Raw genomic sequence first — 12,571 nt, forward strand, 5'->3', positions numbered from 1 at the left:
CATGAAACCCATGTCCTCTTTCATCCTTTGTGTGTGCAATGTATGCAATACATTTGCTCATCTTTGGTGATCCATAAAAGGTCACCCTACTATCTATCTATAAAACTCTTACAAATGGGGGAAAAAAGGAGATGATGGTGTTGGGAAAAGTTCAGAAAAAAGCAAGCAGAATGATCAAGGGAATGGGGCAATTCCCCTGTGAGGAATTTTGGGGACTTTTTAGTATAGTTAAAAGGTAAAAGGTGGCATGATAGAAGTTTATAAAATTATGAATGGTATAGAGAAAGTGTATAGAGAAAGGTTTTTCTCTGTATCACATGACACTAGAATTCGTGGACATCCAATGAAGCTAAATGTTGAAAGGCTCAAGAAGCATACAAAAATACTTCTTCACACTGTGCATAAGCTACAGAATTTGCTCCCACAGGATGACCATGAACTTGATGGATCTAGAAGAGCATTGGAGAGATTCATGGAGGATAAGGCTATCAGTGCCTACGGATGGCTGTACTTTGCCTCCATTGTTGTAGTCAGTAACCTTCTGAATACTACCAATTTCTGGAAACCATAGAGAGGTAGAGTGCTCTTGCGCTTGGCTCCTGCATGTGGGAACAGGAAGCTGGACTAGACGGGCCTCTGGCCTGATCCAGCAGCCTCTCCTTAAGTCTGTATCAAATCTCTATGGTAAAAAAGGAATTCTTCTTCCAGATTCACAAAGATTCTCTTGCAGGCTTAATAAAGCTCAGTCACAGGGCTGCTGTGTTTCTTGTAACATGTACTTCTGCCCTAACAAAGGAACGTCTTTGCGAACAATGTCCTGTAAAGGAAAAACAACTAGCTTCTGCAATCCTGTACATACTTATCTGGACCAGATGAACTTTATGGTCCCTTCCAGCTTCACAATTCTATGATTGTATGAACTAAATCAGGTTTACTTTTGAGCAGACATTTTCAGAATTGCACCGTCAACCAAGCAAACTTAATTTTGGAGTTTTCAGTCTCAAGCAAGGAACATATTCTCAGACACTGGGCTGTAGGTCACTCTTCTCCACCTAGGAAGCTGGAAGCTGACAGTTGACCTTGAGCATTTTCATCCAAACTTCATAACTATGCTTTATTATTCAGCTGCTACTATAAATTACAGTGGCAGGTACAGAAAGCCCATTCTAACTGGGGCATAAATAAAGCATTAAAATAATGCACCTCATTCTTTAGCCCATTGAAAGATGTGTCTGAGGATTCAGCTTAGCATTCAGAGATCTGCTTCAAGTTCCACTGACATTAAAGGTAAAACAGTGACTATTTGCAGATCAAAATGACACATTTGTTTTATTTAATGCATATTTGGAATTTTGCTACTCCAGGTATACATTTCTGCTGCCTGTACTAAAAAAAATTACCGGTATATGGGCATTCCTAATTCCCTTATAATTGATATGTACATTTATTTGTATTTGAAAGCTGAAAACATATTTTTAAAACACACAGACAAACACACATTAAGTACACAATTCAATCCCAAGTCAAATACTTGGACAGTCTAGGGATTTCAACAGGAAATTCTGTAAGCAAAAATTGGATTGCACCCTTAATTTTAAAAGACAAATGTTTAAACATAATAGATTTTTATTTTGCTTTATTATAATACTGCATTTCCTTTGCTTTTGTGTGCAAATCCAAGTTTTGGTTTGCAACAGTAGTGTCTGGAATCTGGAATCTTTTTTTTAAAAAATTAAGTCACACAGATTTAGCTAAGTTTCTTACCTAATACAATTATGATTAACAATAACAATAGCACTATCAATTCAGGTGAAATGTTCCTGTGTTTTGACGCTGCACTACAAGCCATAATTTTGCTTTTCACTGTGGCTATCAAGGTCGCTGGACAGGAATATAACAGAGCTGTGATAGACTTAAAATATAATATGAACTAGCAATGGAGAGGAAGGTTAACTCTTTGCAACTTTGCAGGGCCATAGCTAGGGGGTGTTTCCCACTCTCTCTTTAAGAAGCCCAGTGGGGAAAGCTCCAAATTGTATCTCTTGATTATTAAGGAGCACAGCACAAAACAGGACCTGACCCAAGCAAGTGGAGTCTGACTCTGTTCATGTACTTTTTCCCTTCTTCCCACAGTTCTGCACCTTCTTCCTCTAAAGCCTTCCTTCCTCTCAGGCTTCTTGCTCCCCACACCTGAGCCGCTCATAGACCAGATCAAACAACTGTCTTCTAAGTAGGGTTGACACTACGGATGGTGTTCACTGCTGTGTCCCTGCTTGTTTAGTGCTCGTGGTTCTCATCATGCTGGTTTGCTTTGTGCTAATACTTGGTCTGCTTTAGTAGTATGGGCTTGGCCCATAGCAGGTGCATAGACCATGAACTTGACTGCTGTTGAGCTTTAGCCTGTTGAGGTCTAGCACAAAAATATTGTGACTGATTTTGACTCCAATGGAAATCATCTGGCCCCAGGACACACAACACTGACATAGGAGAATGGTGTGTTTTTAAAACTTCTTTTTACATTGTATATTTTGTATTCAATAGTAAGACATACAGCTGCTTTGAGGCTGTTAATTTTGCCTCCACAAATAAATAGCATTTGATATTCTACATTATTATTTAAACCCTGCCTCCAGTCCCCTGCACCTGAACCAGCCCACCTCCCCATGGGACCATTTCGTTGCTTTCAGGCAATGAGTTAAGCAGAGCTTATGAGGTTAAACTTGGAGAATGAGAATGAGAACAGTGGTGACAATTTTGGAGTTAAGAATTTATTGAAGACTGCTCATGTGCTCTTGCATTTGAAGCAGGAGATCAGTTTGTGCACAAATGTGCAAGCTCCATCAGAGCTTGCACTTCTCACTATTAATTAACTTTATCCCTAGTCAGCGCTGCCACTAATTTTTACCTAGCATGCTGTTACTGTATTCAGCAGAGACCCTGATTTCTTAAAGGCAAGACACATCTGTTCAGTTAAGGGTGGAGACTGACAGAAACAATCTGGAGGCATGGGCATAGCCAGGATTTTTTTTAGGGGGCGGAACCTCAGATTTGTATTGATATGTGTTGATTTTTAGGGGGGGGCAGCTGCCCCCTGCCTTCCCCTTGGCTGCACTCATGTCTGGAGGTGCATCATGGGCACTATTTAAAACAAGTGGTGTAAAAATGCAGGAACCTGAGTGATCTCATAGAAGTGCTATAATGAGTTTGCACCTTCCAGACCTTATACTAGTTGTACAAGCCATTCATGCCTGTGTTTTATCATTCTATGATGTTTTTATTGTATTTCTGGTGTACGCTGCCACAATATTTTCATTATGAGTTGGTGGTTTATAAACCCCCTTATAAACAAATGTTAGCGGGAGTGTATATTTTGCATGCAGAAGAACTCAAGTCCAATCTTTGGCAGTTTAAAGGGCCCAGTTAGCAAGTGGTGGTTAGCAGGCAGCAGGCTGCTTGACATTTTGGAGAGCTACCGTCAGCTAGGCAGACAATTAGTCTGACATGATCTAAGGCCACTGCATATGTTCCAGAACAAATTCTGGACATTGAAAGACAAGCTCATATTTTCCAGTTGATAACAACCCAGGTTGTTCACCTGCTTAATGGCAGGCTGGAGTTGGCATTATAGTAAGTAAAAGAACCTTTAGTCATCTCAGTAACTGATCCAGAGAAATTTGCACCCCAAACTAGTTGCTAAACTCAAAACATGGAACATTTCCTTTCACATTTTTGGAAGAACACCCCCCCCCCCCGCCCCTGTTATTAGTCAACTCCATGTCAGTGACAAAGAAATGGCAGTATCTCATTAACTTGTCAATGCTGGTGCTATTCATTCATTTGAAAATGCACCAAAAATAATTGTAGTGACTTACTGCAAAAGGTGTGCAGATGATCTGTGGGCTGCCTTGACCACAGCATCATGCGTTTTGCATAACACACAATGCATTGGGCGATGCCCTACTTCTTAGCCTAGCCTCTGCTCATTATCTTTTATATGGGAATAATAGTCACCTACCTTAGCGATTCTTTACAAAACCTACTATTCTGAATCAGCAACGTTTGTCAATAGAAACAAGCCTTTCCAACCACTCATGAGTTATTCATAGGTCAGTTGCCTTTGCAGGCAAATCTACACTCTTTCTGCCTCTTGTCTACCAGAAATGACGCACTGGTATTATTTACATAATCACTCATCCTGGGGTCCAGGAGAGTTGAGCCAAGAGCATTTTGAAGGGCTCTTGAAAAGGATTCTCTTTCTGCTAAGACATTAATTCACCCTTCAGTGTGTAAACAAATGAGAGGTCATGTCGAATTAAGAGGTTGCTGCTCCCGTATGTCTGATCCTGCAAAGAAGCCTTGACCAGACTCTTCCAACGATGAATAAAGGAATATTGCACCCAAAAAAGCACTTTGCTAGGTTCCAATGCTAAATGAATGTCCATTCATGATGCAGCGGTTGAAGCAAGAAGGCTATAGCTGCAATTCCCCAATCGGTAAACAGGGTTATACTGGTTTAAGTCCAGGCTCTTCTGCTCACTTGTTTGTAGAATACAGCTGTAAACCTTTCTCAGTAGGTCAAATCAGCACTAATTCCACTGAGTTGTAGCTTGCATCCATAGTAGGGCTCTTTTAGTACAAAAGCATTGCTTTCCCACCATGAAGTGGAACAGAGGGAAATGCCCATCACCAGGGACAAAATATTCTATCATATCTGTACATAGTTATCTATATAAAAATCATCCTATAAATCATCCTTTAAAAAAATCCTTTAATAATCTAGCAAAGATCCACAACCAGGATCCTTCTTTAGCACCTACTCAGCAGGAAATCTCATTTGACAATGACCCCTCACAATGTATTCTTAATGATTTCTGGCAATATTAAATCAGTTTTCATCATGGCTGATGCGTTACTGACAAATTGATCTCACCATTGCTCCTTAATTATTTTATTTATTTTCTTTCATAAAAGTTATATACCAGTTGATTATAAAAAAAAAAAACCAACCACAACTCTCGAAGTGGTTTTAATAAGTAATTTAGTAATTAGCGTGTTTCTGTGTCCCATGGTAGAGGTCACAAAAAGGGAGCTTCTATAGGTATAATAGATCCCCCCCCAAAGCCTCTGTAGCACTTTGCCTATATACCCTGGACAGGTTGGTGCTGCTGTTGCATTTTCAGCAGGGGAAACTGCATAGATTCAGGTGAGTGAACAAAGAATCACAATACAGGACTGAACAGCTGACATTATTGCACCTGAGCAAGGAATAGTTTCTGTGCCAAGCATATACAGTACCTGCCTGGAAGCCATACACCCATGCTAAGAAATGCTAATCTCAAGTGTTGGAAGATGGATTGTGTTTACTCAGTGGCGAGGGAAATGTATTCTTGTGCACAGAATGACTTCCCATTATTATTGCTTCACATGCTATGAACGTATGAAGCTGTCTTTTCCCAAATCACATCATCGGTTATTTTAGCACAGTACTTTTTACACCAACAAGCATCAGTCCTGCCCCCTCCCTTCCAGGCTCCTGACAGGAGTATTTCCCTGGCCCTCTCCTTAGTTATGCTAAGGACTGAATCTGGGACCTTTTGCATACAGATCATGCGCTTTGCAACTGAGCTATGGCTCTTCCAGGTAATCCCTGGATCAAACTGAGTCCTGCATTTAATTCCAGCACTAGAAGAAGAAGAGGGGGAAAAACATGCCAGGGTTTTTGTTAGTTTGCTTCCTTGCTTCCCTTCACTTTTTCATTCCTTTTCTTCTGTGACAGATGATTAATAGAATACATAGAATTCGAAAGGTCATTGGGAGGAAGGAGTGAAGTAGTCGGTTGTCTCGCTGATTTGGTCTGGGAACTGAAAAGAAGGCCCGTGCATGTGGTTATTTCTGTCTGCAGAATACCTAGCACTAAAACCCCCACACCCAGTTCTTGAAGGCATGCAAACAAGTGTTCTTAGTGGATTTGGGGTGTGATGAGGAGCCAGAGTATTCCCTTTGCCCCCCCCCCATTAGAAAGAACCAGACAGCAGGCTGCTTGATGCCACTAATGATTGTTCTCAGATGGCATTTCTCCCTCTGCTCCCCCGCCGCCCTGTTTTTGAAAGGTGTAGGCCATATTGATAAAACCTTCAGCAGCTGTTGACTAGACCTCAGAGGCTACTTCCTCAGCTCTAAAACTTTTCGGGGGAATCTGTCAACGCTTCTGCCACTTCCGCAGCAAGGTCAAGACAAGCACATGGCAGCTTTATGAGTGTGCCAGATCCTTGCCAGCTGTTTCTCCTACCTTCATTTTCACCTAACTCTCTTAATTAAGAAGCAGAAATATATGAATCCCCCCTTTCCTTTTAACAGTAAGAAAAGAAGACACTTAGCATGAAGGACAACCGCCACCCCCATTTTTTTTTAATTATTATTAAGGAGTATGGAATCAGGGCCTAAACCTGCACACAGCTATGATGATATGAACCACTCTTTTGATCTCTCTCTACCTGCTATCTAAAGTGGCAGTTAGGCGTCATAAACAGCAAAGCATCTTGTGACACTTTTTGAGATTAATAGATGCACTTGTGGAATAATCTTCCAGGAACTTGAGCCATGCTTCATCAAATGAATGAAATGCGCTATTTCAGTTGGCAGATTATGTGAAATGACATTTCTGTTCAAAGCTGAAATGTATACAGTGTAAGCTGAGTAAGCGTTTGCAACTTCTGCAATTGGTGATATTCCTAGCTGTGCCAATCATTGCTGTTGTGCATGGCCACCATATCTCACTAACTTACACTTGAACCTTGTATGGAAATGTCACAGACCTATGGGACCTCCTGCATTCCATGGCCCTTTGGCTTCCCTCTTTCTATTTTCTCTCTTTCTCCATAGCTATAGCTAATATGGATAATCTGCCAACTGCGATCATAGGCCATGCACATTTGGTGAAGTAGGTTCTGATCTTATGCCAGACTCCTTTCGTTAGACCTTGTAAGTTCCCCAAGGATCGTCCCTGTTTTTTTGTTGCAGCAGGTTAACACAGCCGCTCCTCCCGTGGTCGAAATCACGTTTTCATTTTCACAAAACAACTTTGCTTTCCTGTTTTGTTGTGGTAGCTCTCATGTCACCTTGCTACAGTTGTTGCGACACCGAGATCATGTTCACTGAAGGATACTTTTTTAAAAAAACACCTTGCATTAAATTCCGGGTGATATGGCGTTACCCCAAAATTGTGGGTGACATTGTGCTTTCTGCCAGGAACCTATGGAAGAACCTGGACATGACTATAGAGTTTTTTCAGGTATGGTTTGTTCTTCATGGAGGCAAAAAAATCAGGGGCAACAACAAAAGGGCTAGGATATATGAGTGCAACATGACATGGAAGAACCTTGCACTGATAGCATATTTTCACCCACATAGCTTGTCCTTCTGGTTTGCAGATGGAAGGAGACCACGAGGCATCTGATGTACAGGGTTTGAATGTCATGAATGATCATACAGTGGTACCTTGGGTTAAGTACTTAATTCGTTCCGGAGGTCCGTTCTTAACCTGAAACTGTTCTTAACCTGAAGCACCACTTTAGCTAATGGAGCCTCCCGCTGCCGCCGCACCGCTGGAGCACGATTTCTGTTCTCATCCTGAAGCAAAGTTCTTAACCTGAAGCACTATTTCTGGGTTAGTGGAGTCTGTAACCTGAAGCGTCTGTAACCTGAAGCGTATGTAACCCGAGGTACCACTGTACTATGCCCCTGTAAAAAGCACCATGCAGCCATGTTCTTGCTAATAACCTGAGCATTCTTGAATACTCTGAATGATTTTAACCAGTTTATCTTTGAAAGTATATTTTTTTTCCAGAAATGTTTGTTTTGGGGATTCATTTTCCTACTTTGATTTCATTTATTTTTTAGGTCCCATCAGCAGCATTTTGGTGAACCGCTACGGTAGCCGACCGGTGGTCATATTGGGAGGCTTGCTTTGTGGCATAGGGATGGTTTCTGCATCCTTCTGCACAAGCATTTTTCAACTATACTTATGTGCTGGGCTTATCACAGGTAATAACGAAACCTTTCTTTACTTTCCTTAGAATAATGGGCACTGCAGGTGTCTAATGAGGATATTTAAATCAGTCCTCACCAACGTGGTGCTCTCTGAGAGCCAGTGTAGTGTAGTGGCTAAGAGTGGTGGACTCGTAATCTAGTGAACCGGGTTCGCTTCCCTGCTCCTCCACATGCAGCTGCTGGGTGACCTTGGGCCAGTCACACTTCTTTGAAGTCTCTCAGCTCCACTCACCTCACAGAGTGTTCGTTGTGGGGGAGGAAGGGAAAGGAGAATGTTAGCCGCTTTGAGACTCCTTCGGGTAGTGATAAAGCAGGATATCAAATCCAAACTCCTCCTCCTCCTCCTCTTCTTCTTCTTTGGACATTTTGGACTGCGGCTCCTGCCACCCCCAGCCAGCACAGCCATGCTGGAATGGGCTAATGGGAATTGTAGTCCGACAACATCTGAAGACCCAAGGCTGAGAAAGGCTGGTCTAGTGACCATAGTCTCCTCAGGAGCTGAAATCCTAAAGGTTTTCTAGCTTTTCTTTCTCATTTCACGTCATCCTTTGATGAAGAAGACGGTTGTCTGCAAAAGCTCATATCACCTTAAGCTCTTCTTCTGCAACCAAGGAATTAAAAAGCAAGATTCCAGCACAGGACTGCTGGATTAGAACATATCCAGAAGTACGATTTCCTATCCTATTACAGATGTTAATTAATATGGCTGCTCTAGCTTGATTGTATTATCAGTAATTACTGCTGGTGTGAATGATCATTTGTGCTTATTCTGCATACATTTAAGCTTTAATCGAATTGTCACAGACAGCTCTTTTTGCATTTCATTGCCATTTGACCCCAGAGTTTATCATTTCCCTCTCTAGCCTGTGTGTGTAGGTATACACTTCCCCACTAAGAACAATACCTCATTCATCATGCTACAATAAATCTAGTTGCAAGGGGGCACGAGGCTCCTTTGTTGTCTTTGATGCAGAAAGGACAACATGGCTACCCCTCTGGGGCACATGGTCAGTCCCTGCTGTGCCGGAGCACATTTTGCCTTCTGAATTAATTCTATCTCTGTCTCTGTTACAGGATTTGGCCTCGCCCTCAACCTCCAGCCTTCCGTGATCATCATTGGAAAGTACTTCCTGAAGAGGCGTCCAATAGCCAACGGCCTCGCCATGGCAGGAAGCCCTGTCATGCTTTGTACGCTCGCTCCCTTGAACCAGCTCCTTTTCGACAACTTTGGGTGGAGGGGGAGCTTTTTCATTCTTGGGGCGATACTACTGAACTGCTGTGTGGCTGGAGCCCTCTTCAGGCCCATCGGCACAGCATCTGGCCCCTCTGAGAAGCAAACAAATAAACAAGCAAAAGAGACTTTAGCTAAAGAACAGCTTGATATGGGCATTGCTGAAATGGCTGACCCTGGAGAAGAAGAGAAGGAGGACAAAGACTGTTGCGAAAACTTTAACAAATTCCTTGATTTATCTCTTTTCAAGCACAGGGGCTTCCTGATCTATTTGGTAGGGAATGTGCTGATGTTTCTGGGCTTTTTTGCCCCTATTGTTTTTTTGGCTCCTTACGCAAAGCACCTTGGGATTGATGAATATTCAGCAGCTTTCCTCCTTTCAATTCTGGCAATAGTCGATATGATAGCTAGGCCAGCTACGGGGCTCATTGCCAATAGCAAGTGGGTCAGGCCAAAGATTCAGTATTTCTTCAGCTTCTCCATTGCTTTTAATGGCACATGCCATCTGCTGTGCCCATTAGCAACAGGCTATACAGGCCTGGTAGTGTATTCCGTCTTCTACGGGCTGGCCTTCGGTATGGTTTGTGCAATGCTCTTTGAAACTCTCATGGACCTGGTTGGCGCCAGCCGATTCACAAGTGCTGTTGGACTCGTCACTATAGTGGAATGCTGCACCATCTTACTTGGGCCACCTATTGGGGGTAAGGATATTTCTATACTTCCGCTCATTGTTCTGTTTGCAGTTGGGAACAGATCTGTGAATTCTTTGACTTTGAGTAGGGGACATCAGGCTTTAAGGTGCGCTCTACCACTTCGAATGTTGACCCACCATTTCTTCCTTTTGCTGGAGCAAACCCTCTTTCCTTGAGTTTTCCAGCAATGCAGTTTCAATGGGACTTGCTCCCAGGTAAGTACATATATGATTGCAGCTTAAATGGCAACTGATATAAGATGGCTGGCCACCACGAGCTCTGTCCCCGGTTGAAAACGCAGCACAGCTAGAAAGTTCAGTTCCCCTGCAAACTAATTGAAATGGGTCTTGCAGAGCTGACGTGCCAAATCAAAGTTTCTTCTTCAAACAAATTCAGATGAACATAGTGAAATCTTTGCTGCTTAAATGTAAGGTATTTGCAAGCTAAGATGTAACTCCACTGCTGAGATGTAACCTTACAAGACCTTAGGTTCCTCTGCTGGCAAACTAAGTAGATAATACTTAGATTAGAATTTGAAGAGTGACACATGGTTGTTATCTTTATATGTTTGCTTTTAGGAATTAAGACCTTTTAAATTTAGTAGCACTTATTTCTGAGTGGACATGTGAATTCTAGCCACATTTCTCTCCCTCTGTCATACCAAGAATTCAGGTTGGGCAACAGGGGTTTATATGGTCAATTACACAGGAAGCTACACAGGCCTCTCTTCAGTAAACAGTTCTAAACAAATATGAAACCTTCCAGAGCTGGGGGTGGGTGGGTGGAGGAGCTGGTTGCAAGTGCTGGAATCCACACATGTTTTTATTGTATAATCCCTGCTTTTTGTTCTTAGAGGTATAACTGTTCAATCAAAAGCTTATTAACTTCAAACAACAACAGAAACCCTCTGATAGCAAAATCTGCTCTCTACAAGAAAGCTCTGCAGGAGTTGTGTCAATATGACAAAACTTTTGAAAGGGGGAAATTAGATGCAATATTCATGTAACTTTCAGAATAAAATCCCTTTAACCATCCACAAATACAGCGACAGTGGGTTTCAGTTTTATTACAATGCGAGCATCATTTCATTAGTAGGTGCCATTCCTGTTAACACTTGTTGTGTTCTGCAACTACCGTATGAGGCCATGTTCCCAGGTAACTTGCTAGAGCTATAATTCCAAAATGGTGGTACCCCTAGGGAACAGCCTTGTGGATAAGCTTTTGGTGGTGACTTGTGATATTAACTTGGCACGTGCACACCAAGTACGTAGTATTTGCTGGCATTTTAACTGCAGCACATTGATTAGTGCTAAGATTTATTTATCTGCCTCGTAGGAGTGCATCTAGGCAGCATTCAGCTCTACTGTTTAATTACATGCTGGCATAAATGGTGCCGCTTCTCATGAATAAAATTTGAGTTGTTGCAACAGCCAGCTCTCCTGCTTGGTTCCATTGCTGCAAGATGCAAAGTTAGCCCATAATAAATCCATTCTAATCAATGAAGGGGCTGGTCTGGTATGCATTACCAAGGCCTGGCAAGAGGGAGGGGCTGATCTAACTCAACATTTTCCCACTGGGTACTTACTGCAGCACCAGTGCAAGTTGCGTTAAGATGAAAAGAGAATGGAATTGAACTAAGATGGAAGAGAAATGGATGTGATGTACCAGGGTGATAGCAAGTGGTTGATCTTAGTAAATGTTTTTGGGAACTGCTACAGTATTCTACACACTTATGAGAGCAGCAGTCTTTTGCAGACCTTGGGATAATTTAGCCAGATATAAATCTTTGCATAGTTATAGGATAAAAGTTGCCTCTAAACTTTTTTTTTGGTCTTAGTGCTGGACTAAAGAGAGTATTTCAACAAGGACATAAATGACCAAATATGGTAGGCTCAGTAATATATAGGATCAATGCCATCCTCTCACTGCACAGGGTTTGTGTTGGATTCTGTGGTTTGCGTTCACAAATTAATAGAACAGCTCCATTTGCATTTAAATTTGCTTTAACCCTATGGATTACAGTGGGGCTGAAATGGCTTTGGACCATTTCCTACCTAGATGGTTGGTTAGAAGATATAACCATTAAAATGCAACTGCTTAGTGGGTAATTTTATAATTTATGCTACCCCAAAAGCATTGCCAGGTAAATGGACCTCCGATAGTGTAATTCAAAAGATTTACAAAAATGCAGCCCCCTTTTTTGTTTTGTTTTATTACCTCGATGAGCAATTCACTTCTTCCCTTTTTGTCCTTTGCATGAAAGAACACCTGCACATTACCTTCCTTTTGAGGGGAAACATAATTCCATTCAGGATAACTTGGATTTTGTTTTAAAGCAGCCATTTCCCAAGTTATATACAATTTTATGAAGCAGATTAAGCTAATTGCTAAAGCTTGGTAATGAGGCCAGAAACTGCTGTGTAATAGTTTGCAATATGAGTTTTGCAGCATTGTTTCCTCCATTTTAATAAGCAGCGCATTGATTGGTTCCTTGGCATTTAATAACCTACCACTGCGTTTTGCTTTAATGAACTAGGTAAATTGTTCCTGGTGCGCTTTATGACATTGCCTTACTCTCAAAGGGGAGAACAGGGTGAGA

At 41.9% G+C, this 12,571-nt stretch overlaps 1 protein-coding gene across 3 annotated transcripts in view; it reads left to right on the forward strand.

Moving 5' to 3' along the window:
- Nucleotides 1-12,571, forward strand: part of LOC308581587 (monocarboxylate transporter 2-like) — a 30,556-nt gene that overhangs the window by 15,117 nt on the left and 2,868 nt on the right. For all 3 annotated transcript variants that reach the window (XM_081184217.1, XM_081184218.1, XM_081184219.1), the window contains 2 exons: nt 7,900-8,043; nt 9,124-9,981. In XM_081184217.1, the coding sequence (XP_081040343.1) occupies nt 7,900-8,043; nt 9,124-9,981 (1,002 nt within the window). The remainder of the gene's footprint in view (nt 1-7,899; nt 8,044-9,123; nt 9,982-12,571) is intronic.

The sequence above is a fragment of the Podarcis bocagei genome, assembly GCF_964188305.1.
Source record: "Podarcis bocagei genome assembly, chromosome: 2".
Classification (NCBI taxonomy): domain Eukaryota; kingdom Metazoa; phylum Chordata; class Lepidosauria; order Squamata; family Lacertidae; genus Podarcis; species Podarcis bocagei.